A 12882-nucleotide genomic window follows, 5' to 3' on the forward strand; every position below is an offset into this window, starting at 1 on the left:
AATTGTACCATTTTATTTATATTGCCTCTCCACATTCTTCCTACCAAAATGGATCAACTCACACCCCTCTGTGTGAAATTTCATCTGCCTCGTGTCCGCCCATTCCACCAGCCTGTCTGTGTCCTCCTGAAGTCTGTTACTATCTTCCTCACTGTTTACTACATTTCTGAGTTTCGTGTCATCTGCAAACTTTGAAATGATGCCCTGTATACCCAAGTCCAGGTCATTAATACATATCAAAAACAGCAGTGGTCCTAATACCGACCCCTGGGGAACACCACTGAATACTTCCCTTCAGTCTGAAAAACAACCGTTCACCACTGCTCTCCGCTTTCTGTCCCTTAGCCAATTTTATATCCATACTCCCACTGCCCCTTTAATCCCATGGGCTGTAAAGCGCTTTGGGGCATCCTGAGGTCGTGAAAGGCGCTATATAAATGCAAGTTCTTTCATTCTTTAACATTCCTCTCTCAACCAACAACAGAAACAGACTAACTGGCCATTAATCTAATTCCCTGTTTCTGGGAATTTGGTCACAGAACAACAATGGTTGCAGCACAAGAACTGTTCTCTGGGACACCTTGAGGACACAATAAATGTAAATCCTTTCTTGTCCACATTTGTTAGTTAATCCCACAGCATGAAGACTTTCTAGTCATTACACTGACTCTTTCCCCACCGCACTGTGAGTGAAGCACCGTTCCCATCAATGCGCTGCAAAACACTTTGTCCTGAGGTTGTTAAAGAGGCTACAGAAATGCAAGACTTTCTTTCTTTCAATGGAGATCTAGCTTTTTGCAGTAACATTTTAGCAGCTCCGTGTTGCTGTGTCTCCGTCAAGCGTGATACAAAATGCAAAGCAATACTACCCTCCAGTGGCAGACTGAAGCTACTGCAATCCAAGCAGTTGCTGTGTAAAAAAAATAAAAAAGACCGAATTTTATATAATGCAAGAAGAGAAAATGCTGGAAACACTCTGTAACCGAAGATCTTGTACAAGTTCAACTTTGCTTCTCTGCCTTTGTATTCTATCTTCGAGATACAAAACCGAGGATTCCATTTTTTTTTCTAAAAAGCAAAATACTGCGGTGCTGGAAATCTGAAATAAATGTTCGACCTGAAATGTTAATTCTGTTTCTGTCTCCACAGATACTGCCTGACCCGCTGAGTATTTCTAGCAATTTGTGTTTTTATTTCACGGATTCCCGTTTGCCTTTTTATGACAACAGATGCAAATGACTAAAAGGGGAGCACAGACGTAGCATTTGAACTAAAAGCATAGACACCCGTAAAAAAACATTATTTTAAACGTATGGCGGTGTAGCGCTTATGTTACTGCACTAGTAATCCAGAGAATGTGAGTTCAACTCCCCCCCCCCCCCCACGGCAGTTTGAGAATTTGAATTCAGTTTTAAAAACCTGGAAATAAAAAGCTGGGATCAGTCTCCATCACTTAAAGCAAACGCGCTCATGCAAATGAGATTTGCTCACTATACGCAATGGCCGCTTTAACAAGGCAGCGCTATTACCATACTCTACGATTACATAGCAGAACAGAAACAGGCCATTCGGCCCAACAGGCCTATGCTGGTGTTTATGCTCCACGCGAGCCTCCTCCCGCCCTACTTCATCTCTCTCTATCAGCATAGCCTTCTATTCCTTCCTCCCTCATGTACGTTATCTAGATTCCCCTTAAATGCATCTGTGTTATTCGCCTCAACTATTCCCATTCTCACCACTCTCTGGGTAAAGAAGTTTCTCCTGAATTCCCTATTGGATTTATTAGTGAGTATCTTATATTTATGGTGAAGGGTCATCGACCTGAAATGTTAACTCTGTTTCTCTCTCTACAGATGCTGCCTGACCTGCTGAGTGTTTCCAGCATTTTCTGTGTTTATTTCAGATTTCCAGCATCCGCAGTGTTTTGCTTTTGTATTATACTTATGGCCCCTAGTTTTGGTCTTCGCCACAAGTGGAATCAGCTTCTCTACATCTACCCTATCAAACAAACTATAACAAGAATGTTGTACGTTGCGTGCAATGCAACTCGCTTTACTTAAACTGCAGTCGGTGCTTAATACAAACTGTAACCTCGCACTACTTCGAGCGCATTCAGAGGGTTTCAGTACACAGAAGGTAACTGAACATTAAGGAGGTGTTCTTTACTTATGTTTGTTTTGTTATTCCCGCCTTAACAAGGTGTGATCTTGTGAGTAAGCACAGCTGTTAATGCAAAAAATAAATGGAACACTTTGGATGCTGCAACAGGCAAGTTTGAAATGGCCGTTAATGCGAATGGATAATGGTTATCGGGGTGATAAGCAACTGCCCATTTTAAATATGGATCTTTTAAGTGGTGGGGACTGAGTGAAAGTGACCATGAAACTGTCGGATTGTCATAAAAACCCACCTGGTTCACTAATGTCCTTTAGGAAAGGAAACCTGGCGTCCTCACATAAGGCCACAGGAACAGGGGGAGGCCATTCAACCCTCCCAGCCTGCTCCCCCATTCAATTACATCATGGCTGATCTGTAATTTAACTCCAGCTCCTGAGATAGATCCTTAGGGGACTCCAGCGGTAACGGTGCGGGGTGTACACAAATGAAGAGAAAAGAAACTCGGAAACAGATTGGAAGACAAATTCTTTTATTTAAGGCGAAAGTCTCACTCACACCATCGACCGGCTGATATATTGTGTGCTGCTTTCTCTACAAGTCTCTGAGCTATGTTTAACCAACAACATTGTAAACCCCACGCCCTGAACAAAAACCATGAAATCCTCATGTTACAAATGCAAACCATCGGCAGCTGAGCTGAGAGTGCCCAACATTAAACCTTCACAGCCAGCATGCACCGGCGATTTTCCTTCACGAGCATCGCTGTGATTCAAATTGATCTCGGGGCTCAAAGGAGAGGGCTCCCCTTTTGTCACATTATTCAGGCACTCCATCAGCAAAAAACAATAGGGAAGAGCTAGGGGACTGAGAGACCCCCCAGTCAGTGGACAGATATCTCCCTGAGGGAGAGGGACTGAGAGACACCAGTCAGTGGACAGATATCTCCGTGAGGGAGAGGGACTGAGAGACCCCCCAGTCAGTGGACAGATATCTCCCTGAGGGAGCGAGGGACTGAGAGACACCAGTCAGTGGACAGATATCTCCCTGAGCGAGAGGGACTGAGAGACACCAGTCAGTGGACAGATATCTCCGTGAGGGAGCGAGGGACTGAGAGACCCAGTCAGTGGACAGATAACTCCCTGAGGGAGAGAGGGACTGAGAGACCCAGTCAGTGGACAGATATCTCCCTGAGCTAGGGGACTGAGAGACCTAGTCAGTGGACAGATATCTCCCTGAGGGAGAGAGACTGAGACACCAGTCAGTGGACAGATATCTCCGTGAGGGAGAGGGACTGAGAGACCCAGTCAGTTTACAGATATCTCCCTGAGCGAGAGGGACTGAGAGACACCAGTCAGTGGACAGATATCTCCCTGAGCTAGGGGACTGAGAGACCCCCCAGTCAGTGGACAGATATCTCCCTGAGGGAGAGAGGGACTGAGAGACCCAGTCAGTTTACAGATATCTCCCTGAGCGAGAGGGACTGAGACACACTAGTCAGTTTACAGATATCTCCCTGAGCGAGAGAGACTGAGAGACACCAGTCAGTGCACAGATATCTCCCTGAGCGAGAGAGACTGAGACACACCAGTCAGTGGACAGATATCTCCCTGAGGGAGCGAGGGACTGAGAGACCCAGTCAGTTTACAGATATCTCCCTGAGGGAGAGGGACTGAGAGAGACCAGTCAGTGCACAGATATCCCCCTGAGGGAGAAGGACTGAGAGACACCAGTCAGTGCACAGATATCTCCCTGAGGGAGAGGGACTGAGAGACACCAGTCAGTGCACAGATATCTCCCTGAGGGAGAGGGATTGAGAGACACCAGTCAGTGCACAGATATCTCCCTGAGGGAGAGAGGCTGAGAGACACCAGTCAGCGTATAGATATCTCTGAGGGCGAGAGGCACCAGTCAGTGTATAGATAGCTCCCTGAGGGAGCGAGGGTCTGAGAGACCCCAGTCAGTGTACAGAAATCTGGCGAAGGGTCATCGACCTGAAACGTTAACTCTGTTTCTCTCTCGACAGATGTTGCCTGACCTGCTGAGTATTTCCAGCATTTTGTTTTCATTACAGATATCTCCATGAGGGAGAGGGACTGAGAGACACCAGTCAATGTACAGATATCTCCCTGGGGGAGAGGAGACTGAGAGACACCCATCAGTGTAGAGATATGTCCCTGTGGGAGAGAGACTAAGAGACACCAGTCAGTGTACAGATATCTCCCTGAGGGAGAGCAGACTGAGAGACACCAGTCAGTGTACAGATATCTCCATGAGGGAGAGGGACTGAGAGACACCAGTCAATGTACAGATATCTCCCTGGGGGAGAGGAGACTGAGAGGCACCAGTCAGTGTACTGATATCTCCCTGAGTGAGAGAGACAGAGAGACCCCAGTCAGTGTACAGATATCTCCCTGAGTGAGAGAGACAGAGAGACCCCAGTCAGTGTACAGATATCTCCCTGAGTGAGAGAGACCGAGAGACACCAGTCAGTGTACAGATATCTCCCTGAGTGAGAGAGACAGAGAGACCCCAGTCAGTGTTCAGATAACTCCCTGAGGGAGAGAGACCGAGAGACCCCAGTCAGTGTTCAGATATCTCCCAGAGTAAGAGAGACTGAGAGACCCCAGTCAGTGTTCAGATAACTCCCTGAGGGAGAGAGACTGAGAGACACCAGTCAGTGTACAGATATCTCCCAGAGTAAGAGAGACTGAGAGACCCCAGTCAGTGTTCAGATATCTCCCTGAGTAAGAGAGACTGAGAGACCCCAGTCAGTGTTCAGATAACTCCCTGAGGGAGAGAGACTGAGAGACCCCAGTCAGTGCACAGATATCTCCCTGAGGGAGAGAGACTGAGAGACCCCTGTCAGTGTACAGATATCTCCCTGAGGGAGAGGGACTGAGAGACCCCAGTCAGTGCACAGATATCTCCCTGAGGGAGAGAGACGGAGAGACCCCTGTCAGTGTACAGATATCTCCCTGAGTGAGAGAGACTGAGAGACCCCAGTCAGTGCACAGATATCTCCCTGAGTGAGAGAGACTGAGAGACTCCAGTCAGTGCACAGATAACTCCCTGAGTGAGAGAGACTGAGAGACCCCAGTCAGTGCACAGATATCTCCCTGAGGGAGAGAGACTGAGAGACCCCAGTCAATGTACAGATATCTCCCTGAGGGAGAGAGACTGAGAGACCCCAGTCAATGTACAGATATCTCCCTGAGTGAGAGAGACTGAGAGACCCCAGTAAGTGCACAGATATCTCCCTGAGGGAGAGAGACTGAGAGACACCAGTCAGTGTACAGATATCTCCCTGAGTGAGAGAGACTGAGAGACCCCAGTCAGTGCACAGATATCTCCCTCAGTGAGAGAGACTGAGAGACCCCAGTCAGTGCACAGATATCTCCCTGAGGGAGAGAGACTGAGAGACACCTGTCAGTGCACAGATATCTCCCTGAGTGAGAGAGACTGAGAGACCCCAGTCAGTGCACAGATATCTCCCTGAGGGAGAGAGACTGAGAGACACCAGTCAGTGTACAGATATCTCCCTGAGGGAGAGAGACTGAGAGACCCCAGTCAGTGTTCAGATATCTCCCTGAGTGAGAGAGACTGAGAGACCCCAGTCAGTGTTCAGATATCTCCCTGAGTGAGAGAGACTGAGAGACCCCAGTCAGTGTTCAGATAACTCCCTGAGGGAGAGAGACAGAGAGACCCCAGTCAGATATCTCCCTGAGGGAGAGACTGAGAGACACCAGTCAGTGTACAGATATCTCCGTGAGTGAGAGAGACTCAGAGACCCCAGTCAGTGTACAGATAGCTCTCTGAGGGAGAGGGACTGAGAGACCCCAGTCAGTGCACAGATATCTCCCTGAGGGAGAGGGACTGAGAGACCCTAGTCAATGCACAGATATCTCTCTGAGTGAGAGAGACTGAGAGACCCCAGTCAGTATACAGATATCTCCCTGAGGGAGAGGGACTGAGAGACCCCCCAGTCAGTGGACCGATATCTCCCTGAGGGAGCGAGGGACTGAGAGACACCAGTCAGTGGACAGATGTCTCCGTGAGGGAGCAAGGGACTGAGAGACCCAGTCAGTGGACAGATAACTCCCTGAGGGAGAGAGGGACTGAGAGACCCAGTCAGTGGACAGATATCTCCCTGAGCTAGGGGACTGAGAGACCCAGTCAGTGGACAGATATCTCCCTGAGGGAGAGAGACTGAGACACCAGTCAGTGGACAGATATCTCCGTGAGGGAGAGGGACTGAGAGACCCAGTCAGTTTACAGATATCTCCCTGAGCGAGAGGGACTGAGAGACACCAGTCAGTGGACAGATATCTCCCTGAGCTAGGGGACTGAGAGACACCAGTCAGTGGACAGATATCTCCCTGAGCTAGGGGACTGAGAGACCCCCCAGTCAGTGGACAGATATCTCCCTGAGGGAGAGAGGGACTGAGAGACCCAGTCAGTTTACAGATATCTCCCTGAGCGAGAGGGACTGAGACACACCAGTCAGTTTACAGATATCTCCCTGAGCGAGAGAGACTGAGAGACACCAGTCAGTGCACAGATATCTCCCTGAGAAAGAGAGACTGAGACACACCAGTCAGTGGACAGATATCTCCCCGAGGGAGCGAGGATCTGAGAGACCCAGTCAGTTTACAGATATCTCCCTGAGGGAGAGGGACTGAGAGACACCAGTCAGTGCACAGATATCTCCCTGAAGGAGAGGGATTGAGAGACACCAGTCAGTGCACAGATATCTCCCTGAGGGAGAGAGACTGAGAGACACCAGTCAGCGTATAGATATCTCTCTGAGGGAGAGAGGGACTGAGACCCCAGTCAGAGTACAGATAACACCCTGAGGGAGAGGGGACTGAGAGACACCAGTCAGTGTGAAGATATCTCTGAGGACGAGAGGCACCAGTCAGTGTATAGATAGCTCCCTGAGGGAGCGAGGGTCTGAGAGACCCCAGTCAGTGTACAGAAATCTGGCGAAGGGTCATCGACCTGAAACGTTAACTCTGTTTCTCTCTCGACAGATGCTGCCTGACCTGCTGAGTATTTCCAGCATTTTGTTTTCATGACAGATATCTCCATGAGGGAGAGGGACTGAGAGACACCAGTCAATGTACAGATATCTCCCTGGGGGAGAGGAGACTGAGAGACACCCATCAGTGTAGAGATATGTCCCTGTGGGAGAGAGACTAAGAGACACCAGTCAGTGTACAGATACCTCCCTGAGGGAGAGGAGACTCAGAGACACCAGTCAGTGTACAGATATCTCCATGAGGGAGAGGGACTGAGAGACACCAGTCAATGTACAGATATCTCCCTGGGGGAGAGGAGACTGAGAGGCACCAGTCAGTGTACAGATATCTCCCTGAGTGAGAGAGACAGAGAGACCCCAGTCAGTGTACAGATATCTCCCTGAGTGAGAGAGACAGAGAGACCCCAGTCAGTGTACAGATATCTCCCTGAGTGAGAGAGACAGAGAGACCCCAGTCAGATATCTCCCTGAGGGAGAGAGACTGAGAGACCCCAGTCAGTGTTCAGATATCTCCCAGAGTAAGAGAGACTGAGAGACCCCAGTCAGTGTTCAGATATCTCCCTGAGTAAGAGAGACTGAGAGACCCCAGTCAGTGTTCAGGTAACTCCCTGAGGGAGAGAGACTGAGAGACACCAGTCAGTGTACAGATATCTCCCTGAGTGAGAGAGACTGAGAGACCCCTGTCAATGTACAGATATCTCCCTGAGTGAGACTGAGAGACCCCAGTTAGTGCACAGATAACTCCCTGAGTGAGAGAGTCTGAGAGACATCAGTCAGTGTACAGATATCTCCGTGAGTGAGAGAGACTGAGAGACCCCAGTCAGTGCACAGATATCTGCTTGAGTGAGAGAGACTGAGAGACCCCAGTCAGTGTACAGATATCTCCGTGAGTGAGAGAGACTGAGAGACCCCAGTCAGTGCACAGATATCTGCTTGAGTGAGAGAGACTGAGAGACCCCAGTCAGTGTACAGATATCTCCGTGAGTGAGAGAGACTGAGAGACCCCAGTCAGTGCACAGATATCTCCCTGAGTGAGAGAGACTGAGAGACACCAGTCAGTGTACAGATATCTCCCTGAGGGAGAGAGACTGAGAGACCCCAGTCAGTGTACAGATATCTCCCTGAGTGAGAGAGACTGAGAGACCCCAGTAAGTGCACAGATATCTCCCTGAGGGAGAGAGGCTGAGAGACAACAGTCAGTGTACAGATATCTCCCTGAGTGAGAGAGACTGAGAGACCCCAGTCAGTGCACAGATATCTCCCTGAGTGAGAGAGGCTGAGAGACCCCAGTCAGTGTTCAGATATCTCCCTGAGGGAGAGAGACTGAGAGACCCCAGTCAGTGTTCAGATATCTCCCTGAGGGAGAGAGACTGAGAGACCCCAGTCAGTGCACAGATATCTCCCTGAGGGAGAGAGACTGAGAGACACCAGTCAGTGTACAGATATCTCCCTGAGTGAGAGAGACTGAGAGACCCCAGTCAGTGCACAGATATCTCCCTGAGGGAGAGAGACTGAGAGACCCCAGTCAGTGCACAGATATCTCCGTGAGTGAGAGAGACTGAGAGATCCCAGTCAGTGCACAGATATCTCCCTGAGTGAGAGAGACTGAGAGACCCCAGTCAGTGTTCAGATAACTCCCTGAGGGAGAGAGACTGAGAGACACCAGTCAGTGTACAGATATCTCCCTGAGGGAGAGAGACTGAGAGACACCAGTTAGTGCACAGATATCTCTCTGAGTGAGAGAGACTGAGAGACACCAGTCAGTGCACAGATATCTCCCTGAGGGAGAGGGACTGAGAGACCCCAGTCAGTGCACAGATATCTCCCTGAGGGAGAGGGACTGAGGGACCCCAGTCAGTGTTCAGATAACTCCCTGAGGGAGAGGGACTGAGAGACCCCAGCCAGTGCACAGATATCTCCCTGAGTGAGAGAGACTGAGAGACCCCAGTCAGTGTTCAGATATCTCCCTGAGGAGAGAGACTGAGAGACCCCAGTCAGTGTACAGATATCTCCCTGAGGGAGAGAGACTGAGAGACCCCAGTCAGTGTACAGATATCTCCGTGAGTGAGAGAGACTGAGAGACCCCAGTCAGTGTACAGATATCTCTCTGAGGGAGAGGGACTGAGAGACCCCAGTCAGTGTACAGATAGCTCTCTGAGGGAGAGGGACTGAGAGACCCCAGTCAGTGCACAGATATCTCTCTGAGTGAGAGAGACTGAGAGACACCAGTCAGTGTACAGATATCTCCGTGAGTGAGAGAGACTGAGAGACCCCAGTCAGTGTACAGATATCTCTCTGAGGGAGAGGGACTGAGAGACCCCAGTCAGTGTACAGATATCTCCCTGAGGGAGAGGGACTGAGAGACCCCAGTCAGTGCACAGATATCTCTCTGAGTGAGAGAGACTGAGAGACCCCAGTCAGTATACAGATATCTCCCTGAGGGAGAGGGACTGAGAGACACCAGTCAGTGTACAGATATCTCCGTGAGTGAGAGAGACTGAGAGACCCAAGTCAGTGTACATATATCTCTCTGAGGGAGAGGGACTGAGAGACCCCAGTCAGTGCACAGATATCTCTCTGAGTGAGAGAGACTGAGAGACCCCAGTCAGTGTTCAGATAACTCCCTGAGGGAGAGAGACTGAGAGACCCCAGTCAGTGTTCAGATAACTCCCTGAGGGAGAGAGACTGAGAGACCCCAGTCAGTGTTCAGATAACTCCCTGAGGCAGAGAGACTGAGAGACCCCAGTCAGTGTTCAGATATCTCCCTGAGTGAGAGAGACTGAGAGACACCAGTCAGTGTACAGATATCTCCCTGAGTGAGAGAGACTGAGAGACACCAGTCAGTGTACAGATATCTCCCTGAGTGAGAGAGACTAAGAGACCCCAGTCAGTGTTCAGATATCTCCCTGAGGGAGAGAGACTGAGAGACACCAGTCAGTGCACAGATATCTCCCTGAATGAGAGAGACTGAGAGACCCCAGTCAGTGTACAGATATCTCCCTGAGGGAGAGAGACTGAGAGACACCAGTCAGTGCACAGATATCTCCCTGAGTGAGAGAGACGGAGAGACACCAGTCAGTGTTCAGATAACTCTCTGAGGCAGAGAGACTGAGAGACACCAGTCAGTGCACAGATAACTCCCTGAGTGAGAGAGACTGAGAGACACCAGTCAGTGTACAGATATCTCCCTGAGTGAGAGAGACTGAGAGACCCCAGTCAGTGCACAGATATCTCCCTGAGGGAGAGAGACTGAGAGACACCAGTCAGTGTACAGATATCTCCGTGAGTGAGAGAGACTGAGAGACACCAGTCAGTGTACAGATGTCTCCCTGAGTGTGAGAGACTAAGGGACACCAGTCAGTGTCCAGATATCTCCCTGAGTGTGAGAGACTAAGAGACACCAGTCAGTGTCCAGATATCTCCGTGAGTGTGAGAGACTAAGAGACACCAGTCAGTGTTCAGATAACTCCCTGAGCGAGAGAGAAACAGCAGTTGACAATAACCTGGAGTTTTGTGTTGGTCAGGCTTGTGGGTGAGCACAGGTGTGTCTGATATTCCTCTGACCATTGTTTTCTAGGAAGCATTGACCTGTTCAGAGTACACAGCTTAACGTCTCCATTGAGAGAATGGACAGAGGAACCTTGTAAGAACCCGTTAAACTTTTGTCTGTTAATCTGACCAAGAGTAATTTCTAGGCTGAGATGGCATTCCACAAGGTTAGCCTTTAGCCGTTCCTCACTCATCCACCCTGAGGGATCCCACAATCTCCCCACCACACTGGGCAACTGTCTCTTCAATGACCGCATGGGTTTTGCCTCCATTACCTTGCCCAGAGGTCCAGTCCATGTGTTGACCACTCTTTGAAGAACTTCATGACATTTGACCTAGTGTCCTTGTTTAATTTGAAGCATATTCTGGATTTTTTTATGGTGTTTACGACCTTGTTCAATACCTTCTAATATTTGGAATTTTATGGTAAATTTAAAGTGTTTCCCCTTTGATTTTGAAGTTTGATGCATGCATATGTATCGAGTTGGTATGGTAAGCGACTGGTTATGGTACTGGGCTAGCAACCCAGAGGTCATGGGTTGGAATCCCACGAGGACATGTTGTGAAATTGAATTCAGTCAATCAATCAATGGATTGGAATCAGACCATGAAATCTGCAGGCTTGTCGTAAAAACCCAACTGGTTCACTCAAGTCCTTGAGGGAAGGGAACCCAATCTGGCCTACACGTAACTCCAGTCCCACACTACATGGTTGACTCTTAATGTCCTTGGGGACATTAGGAGTGGGCAATAAATACTGGCTTTGGCAACATCACTCACATCCCAAGAACAAATGGAATAAAAATATATAGAGAGCAAATAAAAAAAATTGGTAAGTGTGTTGTGTTTCCTGGGTGTTTACCCCAATGAGTTTGCTCAGGGGAGTTGCATTTCATCCTTTGTCTGGTGGCCCATGGAGCAGGTATCTCCGGTTCCCTTTGCCGCAGTATCCAGTGGGGTTTCGGTGCAGGTAATGGTGATGGTAGTCCTTGCCGTAGAAGAAATCTTCCGACTCTCGGATTTCAGTCACGATTTTGCCAAATCCCTCGTTCGTCAATTCCTAAAAACAAAACAAAGCAAAAAGATGGGTGGTGACGTCACATCCGGCAGCTGATCTTAAAGGGGAGGGGACCTGGTAACATTTCTCTGCGGGGATTGATCTCGGGAAAGCTGCACACCACTTCGCATCCTGTACAGGCAACGTGATGATGCTTTTAGGCTGAGATTTATATGTTACACAAGATGACTGTTTGATCTCCTGCTCTCAGAATACCATTTCCATCATATTCGCAATGCACAGTAACATAGGAACAGGAGGAAACCATTCAGCCCCTCGAGCCTGTTCCGCTAATCAATTACATCATGGCTGATCTGTATCTTAACTCTATCTACCCGCCTTGGTTCCATAACCCTCAATACCCTTGCCTAACAAAAATCTATCAATCTCAGTTTTAAAATTTTCATTTGACCCCCAGCCTCAACAGATTTTTAGGGGGGGAAGAGTTCCAGATTTCCACTAGCCTTTGTGTGAAGAAGCACTTCCTGACATCACCCCTGAACGGCCTAGCTCTAATTTTAAGGTTATGTCCCCTTGGGTGATTGGGCAGATGCATGGCAGATGCAGTATAATGTGGATAAATGCAAGGTTATCCACTTTGGTGGCAAAAACTGGAAGGCAGATTATTATCTGAACGGCAATAGATTGGGAGAAGGGGAAGTGCAACAAGATCTGGGTGTCCTTGTGCACCAGTCGCTGAAGGTAAGCATGCAGGTGCAGCAGGCAGTTAAGAAGGCAAATGGTATGTTGGCCTTCGTAGCGAGAGGGTTCGAGTACAGGAACAAGGATGTCTTGCTGCAGTTGTACAGGGCCTTGGTGAGACCACACCTTGAGTATTGTGTGCAGTTTTGGTTGCCTTATCTGAGGAAGGATGTTCTTGCCATGGAGGGAGTGCAGCGAAGATTCACCAGACTGATACCTGGGATGGCAGGAATGACATATGAGGAGAGATTGGGTCGATTGGGCTTATACTCGCTGGCGTTTAGAAGAATGAGAGGGGATCTCATTGAAGCTTATAAAATTCTAACAGGACTAGACAGACCAGATGCAGGAAGGATGTTCCCGATGGCGGGGGAGTCCAGAACCAGGGGTCACATCTAAGGATAAGGGGTAAGCCATT

The 12882-nt window shown here is 49.0% G+C and overlaps 1 protein-coding gene across 2 annotated transcripts in view; it reads right to left on the reverse strand.

Moving 5' to 3' along the window:
• Positions 1-2630: 2630 nt before the first annotated feature.
• Positions 2631-12882, reverse strand: part of LOC147103299 (uncharacterized) — an 88341-nt gene continuing 78089 nt past the window's right edge. For both annotated transcript variants that reach the window (XM_085962763.1, XM_085962764.1), the window contains one exon: positions 2631-11765. In XM_085962763.1, coding sequence (XP_085818889.1) covers positions 11598-11765 — 168 coding nt within the window. In that variant the 3' untranslated portion in view covers positions 2631-11597. The remainder of the gene's footprint in view (positions 11766-12882) is intronic.

Source organism: Somniosus microcephalus, chromosome 20 (genome assembly GCF_052327205.1).
Source record: "Somniosus microcephalus isolate GS21.2 chromosome 20, FLI_Smic_1.0, whole genome shotgun sequence".
Taxonomy (NCBI): Eukaryota; Metazoa; Chordata; class Chondrichthyes; order Squaliformes; family Somniosidae; genus Somniosus; species Somniosus microcephalus.